Genomic DNA, 10,216 nt, shown 5'->3' with positions numbered 1-10,216 from the left:
AGTATCCTTAAAAAATGATGTTTCTTATTTAATTTTTCTTAAGATATTTGTAATTTGCTTAAACAATTCATGATTCGCTTAAGTGAAAAGTGAAAAAATTTTCACTTAAGTGAATTGATATGTCTAATAGATGGTGTTATTTGTCTAATTTTTACTTAAACAGGTATTTGTTTAAGCGATTTAGCATCATCGCTTAAGAAAAAAAAAGAACTGAACATCCAGTTCCTACATAAATTAGAAAGAGTTTAAATTTTTATTTTTTTTTGGATTGACCTATTTTAGCTATGAATGAGTCAATGATGGTTGATTCAATTGTCAAAATGAACATAGTCTAACATGTGTGTGAAGGGATATTTTTAAAATTTTAGAAAATTAAAAATAAAAAGAATTTGATTTCATGCATTTTAAATTTTTTTCATTTACAAAACAATTGTTTGGATGATTATTTATAAAATAAAACTTATCAAACAAGTAGGAAATAAACCTGATGTAATGCAATTTACTTTAGAGATCTTGATATTGTGATATTATTATTATTTTTCAGGTTTGTGAAATTGTAATTCACAGGATAATATCTCTTTTAACTTTTACTGGTTGTAGCTTGCTTGGCTAGAGAAGAGAATTACAATGACAATAGCGTATTAACATTTATGGTAAAGAGATGTAGTGTTGAAATAGCAGCAGGAAATAGACGATTAGTGGGAGAAAGAGTATGGAAAGATTAAGAGAAAATTTTAAAAAACTAACAGTAGAATTTCGAATTCACTCTTAGTAGTGGTGAAAAATATTCATTTAAAATGCTCAGAATTTCAAAACTACTTTCTTTGATACTCAAACAAAATATTTGATACAAAATCACTTTAAATCATCTTAAAAAATACATTACCTCAAAATTATTCATCCTAATACTAGAGGAATCTTGACACACTCTTTTCAACACTTTGTTATTAGTTTATTTTTTAAAAAGTTAAAATAATTTTTAAAACATTAGCAGGAAGTACTTTAATCATTAAAAAAGAAAACTGTATTTCAAAGAGTATGTTGAAGATTATCAGCCTCAATCTTTGTTGGTAGTCATTTATTGTAGGATATCTTTCGTCACTGTAACCGGAAACTTCTGTTGAAATCTGTGGCATATAAACAAAAACAAAAAAATCAATGGTGACGGTGATATAAAGTCAAAATGTGCTGCACATTGTCAAAATGGCATTTAACCGGCCTTATCGTATAGAGTTCAAAACGTTCGGATTAATCAATACCCTGACGCCCTGCCCAATGATATAACGAAGCAAATACCTGCAACGACAGTAACGCCTACGAAACATGAAGCGGAAGATCATGAACTTGACTTGACCATTCACTTCTTAAGACCTAATCCCCTATTATGAAGCACATGCCAAAGACACCTTCACCCAAGAGTTCCCAAAACCATCAGACTGCAAACAAATTAAGCGACGGAATACATCTTTACGGAGAGGACGAATCACGAGTCAATGACATTCAACACGAGTTTGGTAGAGGGCAACAATTCTTGGATATTGAAATTAACTTATTTCGTTTTTAAAACAGTTCATATAAAAAATGTTTTAAGTTTTTAAAAGATCGATTTTTTAACTAAACATTAATCAAAACTAAACATGCGCCTAGTTATCACAGATTATAATCACAACTTTTAAGATAAATTTTGAATTTTCAACAACAGACTGACAAATTATTCGACGGGAACACGATATTGTTACATTCCATAAGAAAACTAATCAACTATAATTAACAGAAGGCAACCATGCCACATGTTAGGGTATTAAAAAACAATCCCACATATATGAACTCAGGTTTATGGATCCACAAAGGAAGTTACTGTGTCCTCATTCTGCTACTTTCAGCTGCCCTCACTTGGGAGAAATATGGATGTGCCTACGGTATATACATCAAGAGAAAAAAAATTGTCAAATCGAAAGATCATAAGATGTAAATTAAGGAACTTATACAACAAAAGGAAAGGACCATGTTACAGTACATAATGAGTACTTTATTATTACCATTGCTTCTCTTGCCGTTAGCCTGTCTTGGTGATCATATCGAAGGAGCTTATCAAGAAAATCAATTGCCTGCGTGTCCAATATATTAAAGTAATCAATTCATAATAAAGAATTGTTAAATTATAGTACAAACTAATTGCTTAGGTCCAAATCCGATCCTGGAACAAGGAATTCATTACCTCTGGAGACACAAGATGCTGATTATCTGCATTGATAAATTTAGACCAAGGCTTGCGACTGTGCCTGCAAAAAGCAATAGCATAGCATAATAAAAGATGCAGGAAAACAGTAATACTTCTTCATACATCTATCATGAGGACATAAAATCAAAATAACAGCAGTAAATTACTAAGAGAGATCAGAAATGGTACTGTACTGAATTGCCATGGAAGCTATTGTTACAAAAAGTTTTCACTAAACCAAATTTGCTATCAAAGATGCAGAAAAATAAATGAAGGATGATACCTCCCAACTAATGCATCAAGTTGAGGATCAAGTTCTAGATGATACTTATTCAGATACGCATTCAGTTCATCAGTCCCAAGCACCTGCAGATGACATACAAATTATGAAAAGAAAATGAGACCTCCAGATCTGGAAAGAGAGGCAACTCTAAGAAAGTTTGTAGCAGAGGGTAACTCATCTAGAATTAAATATTTTAGCATGCAAAACAACAGGAAAAATTTAGGTACACTTAATTATCCACATTTAGAAAAAAAGAAGATAAGATTTATGGACAGAGGCTAAAACATGACATCAGCTTGCACAGCATCAACTTGATAATTTTGTAGTTTTTATGCTTTACTAACCACCATGAATGTTACCTTGGCTATTTTGACAAGCTGATCATGGTTGTCGTGGCCATAAAAGAAAGGTTCCTTGCGAAATATCTACATGAAGTAAAATGTTCATAACCCAGAATTACACAATTTTGCATGTGGATTCAGAATTAGACTTCATATAAAATAACACTGAGGGTATGCCACATATAACCAGTACGTGGTAGCCTATAGCTATAATTCTCACCATTCCAGCAAACATGCAGCCAAGACTCCACATGTCTAATGAGTAGTCATAGTCTTGCAAATCAACTAGAAGTTCAGGGCCCTTAAAGTATCTGAGAAATAAAAGCATAGAACATGACATGTTTTTGGTAGTGTCATTCAAAACTTCCAAAGCTGATTCTCAGAGCAATATCATAGAAGTCCAGGAAAAATTATGACCATTTTTCTGTTTCCAGGTTATGACTAACTAACAAAAAAAACAAATTAAAATGGGGATTGCAGCAGTAAATTAATAGTGGCCGGAAAGAAGCTGAAAATGTTTATGATTATAAACCAAGTGGAAGACAAGGGACTTCAAACATACTACTAAGAGTTGAAAGAAGTTTATGTGACCAAACAAATGAACTTGAGTATGTTTCAGCTGCAAAAGACAGAAAAGAGGGAGACTAGTTGGGATAAAAAAAGAAAACCGCTAAAATTAGCATCAAAACATCAGTTCATGCAGCCCTGGTCAAGAATTCTTGGAGCCTCATTGCTTCTTGCTTATTCCTTCTCCCAAACAGCCCTCACACATGGCAACAAATGACTAATTTGTGTTTTTAATATCTTCAGCTAAGCCTAAGACACTCAAATATCTCTTTGAATTGTTTAGTGGGAACTGTGATTGCATGAGGAAATTGGGTTCATTTAACAAAAATCTAAAAAATGTGGTCACTTGGGTACTTAGCACATTGGACATTGGCCTTCTGCATCATTAAGGTCAAACTGTTTCAATAATGAAAAATATGCATGGTTGGGGAAAAAGTAGCATATTATAAGCTTCCAAAAGATTCTAATGGTTTTGATAATTTAACCATGTAAGATTAAACAAAAATTGTAGCTGAAAATATAATAGATTGACAAACATTTTGAGAGTGCCTTACAAGAAACTATAAACAAAAAGCCTAAGGAATTGAAAATCTTTCCATAATTAAATAGGTGATTTATTCAAATGCCAGCTGAACTAACATTGGAACTTGAAAGTCATTTATCTAGCATAAATTGGTTGAAGCCATATACTTTAACCTTTGTGCAAGTCCTAAGAGCCACAATATTTATTAGCAATAGATTATTGGAGTGTGGGGACCGCATCTAAATGAGATAAGAAAGAAATCACTTCTAGACCTGTATTTCAGTTAAGAAAATTATATTGGAGTTAAATTTTGTATTATTGATGCACTGTTTGTTTGTGTTTCCACATTTTCAGATAGTTGTTTGAGCATATACCAATACTTGGCATGAACAAATTCAACAACCTGCTTGTAATGAAAAAGTGATTTTTAAATGAGCTAATAATGCCTTACTATCTTTGATTTATGTACTCAGCGTCATCTGCTCTATATACATCTTTCTTTTATTTTACTTTAGGAATAGAGTTGGGACCATGGTCAATTGGTCAGATAACATTACCTTGAAGCCACACGGACATTATATTCCTTTCCAGGATGATAAAATTCAGCGAGACCCCAATCTATCAAGCGAAGTTTCCGTAATTCATGATCTATCATAACATTATGAGGCTTGACGTCTCTATGCATGATGCCTTGAGAATGGCAGTAATCTAAGGCCTGCAATTCAGAACTAAAGCATTCATGCAACAAGAAAATATCTCCAGCACATATTTGTGCAAATGTGAAGCAAAATCCTACACACATGAACCAGATGCAGAATTGATATAAAACCTCACCCAAGACAGAAATACTCCAATTGTTTTAAAGGAGAAACATATTCATCAGTCCAGGTATAATACCATAATATATGGAAGGATCACATTACCTTAAGAAGCTCATATATGTAGTAGCGTATGTCATAATCAGTCAAGGTTGGATACAAAACTTTAAAATCTGTACTGTTGACATACTCAAATATTAAGCTAGGAGTTTTAGAGTGTTGATCTCTGACAATATCAAGAAGTTTGACAACATTTGGGCCCCCACAAAGGTTCTGAAGTATTTTTATCTCTCTTTTAATCTGCAAAATATGTTGAAAATGTCAGAAGGTAAGATAAAAATCTCAGAAGAACTGAAAGATATAGTACATGAAGCACTGTATAACTAAAAATTTTATAAAAATGAAAAATTAAATTTAACAAAGGACTTCAACAATTTAGTGTATTGAGAAAAAAAATAGAGGATTTCTAACTAGCTCATTATCCTAGAGCAATTAGATGGAAAAAGAACGGGTAAAGTGTGACGGGCTTTAATTATTTTTCAAGGTATCAATTTATATTCATTTTTTATTCTAATCCTAATATAGAATAGCCTGTTTAGATCATATCTGTTTTTCAAAAAATAGAGCTATATTACTGAGTCTAAAGATTTGAGGATCCCTTCTTACTTCCTACTCAAAAAATTGGAATCAAAGTTGTATTTGTTCGTGTCCTAAATGATCACATCACAAGTTGGAATCGTGGTTTTGCTAGCAATTCCACTAACAATTTCCCAAAAATAGGATTTGCAGAATCAATTCACTGCAGAGTATCAGAACCACACCATGTCCTGCTCATGATGTTGAAACTGTTTCTTTTTTTCAGTTAGCATGTTTCAAAAGAAAAGTTCATTCATGCTTCAAGCTCACCTCCAATATTTTAGGGGCATCCCCTTCTCATATAAAACCATAACTTCCACAGATCTTTCTTTTATAAGTATAGCCTAATATGATGTATCATAACCATGTTATATAATGGTAATGAATAACGATGTTGCTAATCATGCTATATGCCTACATTTATATGTAGATAGAAGATTTATGCCAGACATTGATACTCTTCGATATCTTTATGTTAAAAAGATAACTATATTATGTCTTATTAGTTATTATTATGAATTTCAAGTCCTTTTTTTTTAAGGTGGAAGCAATTGTTGCACAACTGTGATAGGGATATTGTACAGGTTGGTCCAGTTATTATCCAATTGCTCACAAGAAAATTGTGAGTATATGAGAAACTTGTGTTTAAATTCTTTTTGTGCAGAAAATTTTAGGAGCACAATTCTGACAAAGCACCCCTGACTAGCTTTATTCATAGTCTCCATGTCCCAAAGGAAGGGTCAAAAGCAACATCAATGTAAAAACAAAAGGCTACCTTCTTTTTCTTGACAGGCTTGAGAATCTTGATTATACAGCGCTCATTGCTATTAACATTTATGCCTTCAAAAACCTCACTATACTTGCCCCTTCCCACTTTTCGCACAACCTCATAGTCATCTTGATCACTGAAACGAACACACAGACATTCATAAATAATATTAATGGGGTGAAAAATGAAAATTGCCGGGGGGAGGGGGGATTCTAGAGTGTTTTGGCATTAGCCTGATGACAATTAGACATAATACATTTCACGCAGAGAACAAATGCCATCAATTAACTTCAAATCAGAAGGCAATTTTCTATAGTAGATCATATTCTCTGCGTTCATACAGAGCATGGGAAAGAGATCCAATTTAGAAGATATAATTATAACAGAAATTGCAAAATCCAATCCCTCGTTAGTTGTTGACACGAAAACCAGAAAAGAAATGCGACATAAAATTGTTGAACCCTAGGAATTCAATACGGAGGACAATAAAACGACAAGACAGCACCTAAGAAACTAGGCGCATAAACTCAGTTCGTAACCTAAAATCCCCTTCATTGCGTATTGTAATCGGTAACGAAATCAAAGAACAAAAAGGTCGCAAAACAAATTAGGACGATAAATCTACAAAAAAACAACAAACATATAAATTAGGGTTGGGAACGTTACCCCCATTGAACGGTGAGAGATTCGTAGTCCCAATACTCTTTGGGGCGAAGAACATTGACGTCAGTGTAGACACGCGCCTTCGACATGCCTTGGCGAGTGGAACCCGAGATCTGGGCTTTATGGCTATTGTGAACGATAGTGGTTGAGTTAGTTTCGATGGGGTGGGTGGGGATGCGCACGCTAGGAGGCTGCGCAACCGGCGCACGCAAGGCGACAAGGGTGCACACTAGGAAGAAGCGGAAGAGAAGTGTTGGTGCTTCGTGCGCATATTTAATGCGTGTGTAGCGATAATTACACATACTTTTTACATTATCTTTTTTTTTTTCTATATATACATAAGTCAAAAGAATAATACTCCCCACGAGTGTAGAGTAACTTTTTATGGAATGCTTTGAGGTTAGAGAATCATTTTCCCTCTTCTACTATCATCATCCTCTCTGCTTCCACTCTTCGCAACAACAAACGCAATAAAGCTGCGTAGTCGGGTCTCGGTTGAACCGTTTTGGTGAGTAAAATATATTTATCCCAATTACCATTGAGTGGGACATTCTTGTCTATGACTCTTGGACCAAAGTGAGGTTGTTTTGTTAGAAATTTATGTTTCTTTGGAGCAATATGTCAATTCAATCAGAATATAGCGCGTAACAGGAATTATATTTGTACAACCGTATAATGTCTAAAAAAATTACTATTAATCATATTAATTTTGAATGAAAATTAAAATCATTAGAGTTCAGCCGATTCGCACGTGTATAACATGCTTTTGTAGCATTCTTGTGAATACATGACAATCGTTAGCGAGTGCATAATACGAATTGAATACAAACTACTAAACTAATTCTCATGTGACTAAGTTACCGCCTCTTTTTGGATGTAACCTACATACTGTGCCCGTTTTGGGTAGAATAGACAAGTTTCTAATCGTCAAATTAAGCTTGGCATTTGGCAATGGATCAGGACACCCTGCATAACTTTAAAATAATGTCGAACTCGGGTTGTTAATGTATTAAAAACTCTACCCTAATCACCATGTTTTTTAATATCTTTAAAATATTTACAATAACAAGTTTCAATCTTCGAATTAATCTACGATTTAATATTTTTCCTAAAAATTAAAAGACATATAACATATTCAAGATAATTACTAAATTAGTAAATACTATTTGATATGAATAAACATTATTGGTAACTAAACTAAGCAAGATGCAAATTTAGAATAGGATTACATCTGTACTGGGAAAGGAATCAACTCGGTTCCACCCTCAGGAAAAAGAAACTGAATACCTACTCGGCATACTAGACCGGGTACCCCTCGTTCGGATTAAAAGGTAAATAATCCAATTAAAGATAATCAAAATACTATGGGTCTCAATATAAAAACTGACTCAGGCCCATTAGCACAATAGAATGTCTATAAAAAGAAGGTAAGAAATACAGGTAAGGGGTTGACTTTCCATCATTAAATAACATTTATTACTCAGAACCGAATCCTGACTTTACCATCGGAGTGCCTTTTGCAGGTACTCTCCTTATCAGCAAATCAACAGAAGGACGCCTGATCAGAGGTTTGAAGACAGTTGTTTCCCAGGAAGGAACATTTTGGCGCCCACCGTGGGGTTCGATTAGCTTCATCACTCAGGATTAAGCATGGTAATGACGAGAAGCCAGCAGGAAGGAACTTCTAGGAAACAAATGGAGGGCGTCACGCCAGAGGAACCAGTACCGGAAGTGGTGATACAGGGAGGAACGGAAGAAAGCATTCTAGCTGTACTGAGGCAGCTAAGGGCAGAAATGGTGGAGATGAAGAAGGATCGCGAAAGAGATGCACTGGAACTCTCAGCCCTAAGAAGGGAAAATGCCGGCCTAAGGGAAGAAATAAGGACACATGTCCCCTCCCTTACTACTCTCGTCGTCCAAGATCAAGGAGAATCATCAGCGCTGCAAGAAAAATCAAGACAGGTATATCAATCGGTAATCGGAAACGACCGAGACGAACTTGTGAACCGGAGCCCGTTCATTCATTGCATTCTAGAAGCTAAGCTGCCCGATAATTGGAGAGGGTTGGCAATAGACAAATACGATGGCACATCCGACCCCGGAGAACATGTGGACATCTTTACAACGTAGGTCGGTCTGTACACAGAAAACGATGCCTTATGGTGCAGAATCTTTCCTACTTCACTTCGAGGACCTGCGCTTAGTTGGTTCACCCGACTCCCCCCCTCTCTCCATCGACTCGTTCGTAACTCTCACAAGACGTTTCAACTTGCAGTTCGCCACAAGCCGGCCCCATCCACTAACATCCTTGGCCCTAGTCAATATTCACCAAGAGAAAGGAGAATCACTTAGAGCGTTCATGGAATGCTTTGGCAAAGTGACTCTTTCAATTCATAACTTGGAACCAGCAGTGGCTATGCACCACCTAACAACAGCGTTGAAGTCGGGACCCTTCGTTAATAGCCTATGCAAAAAACCCCCGATCGACCTAGATGAGTGAAGGAGCCAGGCTGCGAAATATATGCAAATGGAAAATTATCAGAATACCAGAGTCAGGTACGGATGGAGCAAGGATCTAACTCAAAAAATGAAGAAAGAAGGGAGACCTTTAAAACAAGGCGGGGGAACGACAGAGGAAAAGAACTTGAGCGACCACTTCGAGGACTGAAGTATCCTTCCTACACGACGCTCAACTCTAATCAGTCCAGAATACTTGATCAAGCGTTGGCCACAGAAATATTGAGAATGCCTAGACGCGCTAACACTCCTCCTCGGACAGATAAAAGTAAGTCTTGCCGATACCATCAGAACAGGGGTCATACTACCGAGGAGTGTACGGCGCTAAGAGACAAAATTGAAGAATTGATTAAAGGTGGACACCTGAAAAATTTCGTACAGACAGATCCCATAAGGCAACCCAACAAAGGAAGAGACCGCCACCCTGATTCACCAAAGAGATCCGACGACAAAAAATTTGAACAGCACAGGAGCAGGTCCAGGGAGCCCCCACCTAGAAGATTTGAACAAGATAAGTATCCGAAAAGGGTCATTAACACCATAGCCGGAGGGTTCGCTGGTGGAGGACCTACCCATTCGACTAGAAAGAGACATCTTCGGCATGTCCGTTCTGTTAATAATGTTTCATTGGGCAGCAAAATCCGGATCCCGCCTATTACGTTCACTGACGATGACTTTCAGGGAGTCGATCCGGTACAGGATGATCCCATGGTAATTAGTGTAGACATTCTTAACTGCACTGTTCGAAAAACGCTAATTGACCAAGGGAGCTCGGCTGATATCCTATACTGGAATACATTCAAGCAATTAGGCATCTCAGAACAAGAACTCAAGGAATATCATGAGCCATTGGTCGATTTTTCCGGGGAACGAGTAGA

General features: G+C 36.1%; 1 protein-coding gene across 2 annotated transcripts; it reads right to left on the bottom strand.

Annotated features, from left to right (window-relative positions):
• Window positions 1-1,614: 1,614 nt before the first annotated feature.
• Window positions 1,615-7,318, bottom strand: LOC113858944 (casein kinase II subunit alpha-2-like). 2 transcript variants are annotated; one of them, XM_027491753.1, is made up of 10 exons: window positions 6,825-7,318; window positions 6,165-6,294; window positions 4,859-5,053; window positions 4,493-4,650; window positions 3,066-3,156; window positions 2,864-2,929; window positions 2,505-2,587; window positions 2,219-2,282; window positions 2,040-2,108; window positions 1,615-1,914 (listed from the first exon to the last, which is right to left on the bottom strand). In XM_027491753.1, exons 1-10 carry the CDS (start codon window positions 7,121-7,123, stop codon window positions 1,855-1,857), a joined length of 1,215 nt encoding a protein of 404 aa, XP_027347554.1. In that variant the 5' UTR covers window positions 7,124-7,318; the 3' UTR covers window positions 1,615-1,854. The 2 variants fall into 2 exon arrangements, with proteins under 2 accessions (XP_027347554.1, XP_027347555.1); XM_027491754.1 differs by having other exon boundaries at window positions 6,264-6,294; window positions 6,825-7,248.
• Between the last annotated feature and the right edge of the window lie 2,898 nt (window positions 7,319-10,216).

The sequence above is a fragment of the Abrus precatorius genome, unplaced genomic scaffold, assembly GCF_003935025.1.
Source record: "Abrus precatorius isolate BTA unplaced genomic scaffold, Abrus_2018 Scaffold2, whole genome shotgun sequence".
Taxonomy (NCBI): domain Eukaryota; kingdom Viridiplantae; phylum Streptophyta; class Magnoliopsida; order Fabales; family Fabaceae; genus Abrus; species Abrus precatorius.
This window is presented reverse-complemented; position numbering and strand designations above follow the sequence as displayed.

Bases quoted from the DNA above. Each gene is read 5' to 3' on its own strand.
- LOC113858944 (XM_027491753.1), bottom strand. From the start codon at position 7,123: ATGTGTAATTATCGCTACACACGCATTAAATATGCGCACGAAGCACCA. The intron at 2,588-2,863 runs GTAACATTCATG...TGTCATCTGCAG, and splicing joins AGCTTGTCAAAATAGCCAAG to GTGCTTGGGACTGATGAACT. The intron at 1,915-2,039 runs GTAATAATAAAG...TATATACCGTAG, and splicing joins TAACGGCAAGAGAAGCAATG to GCACATCCATATTTCTCCCA.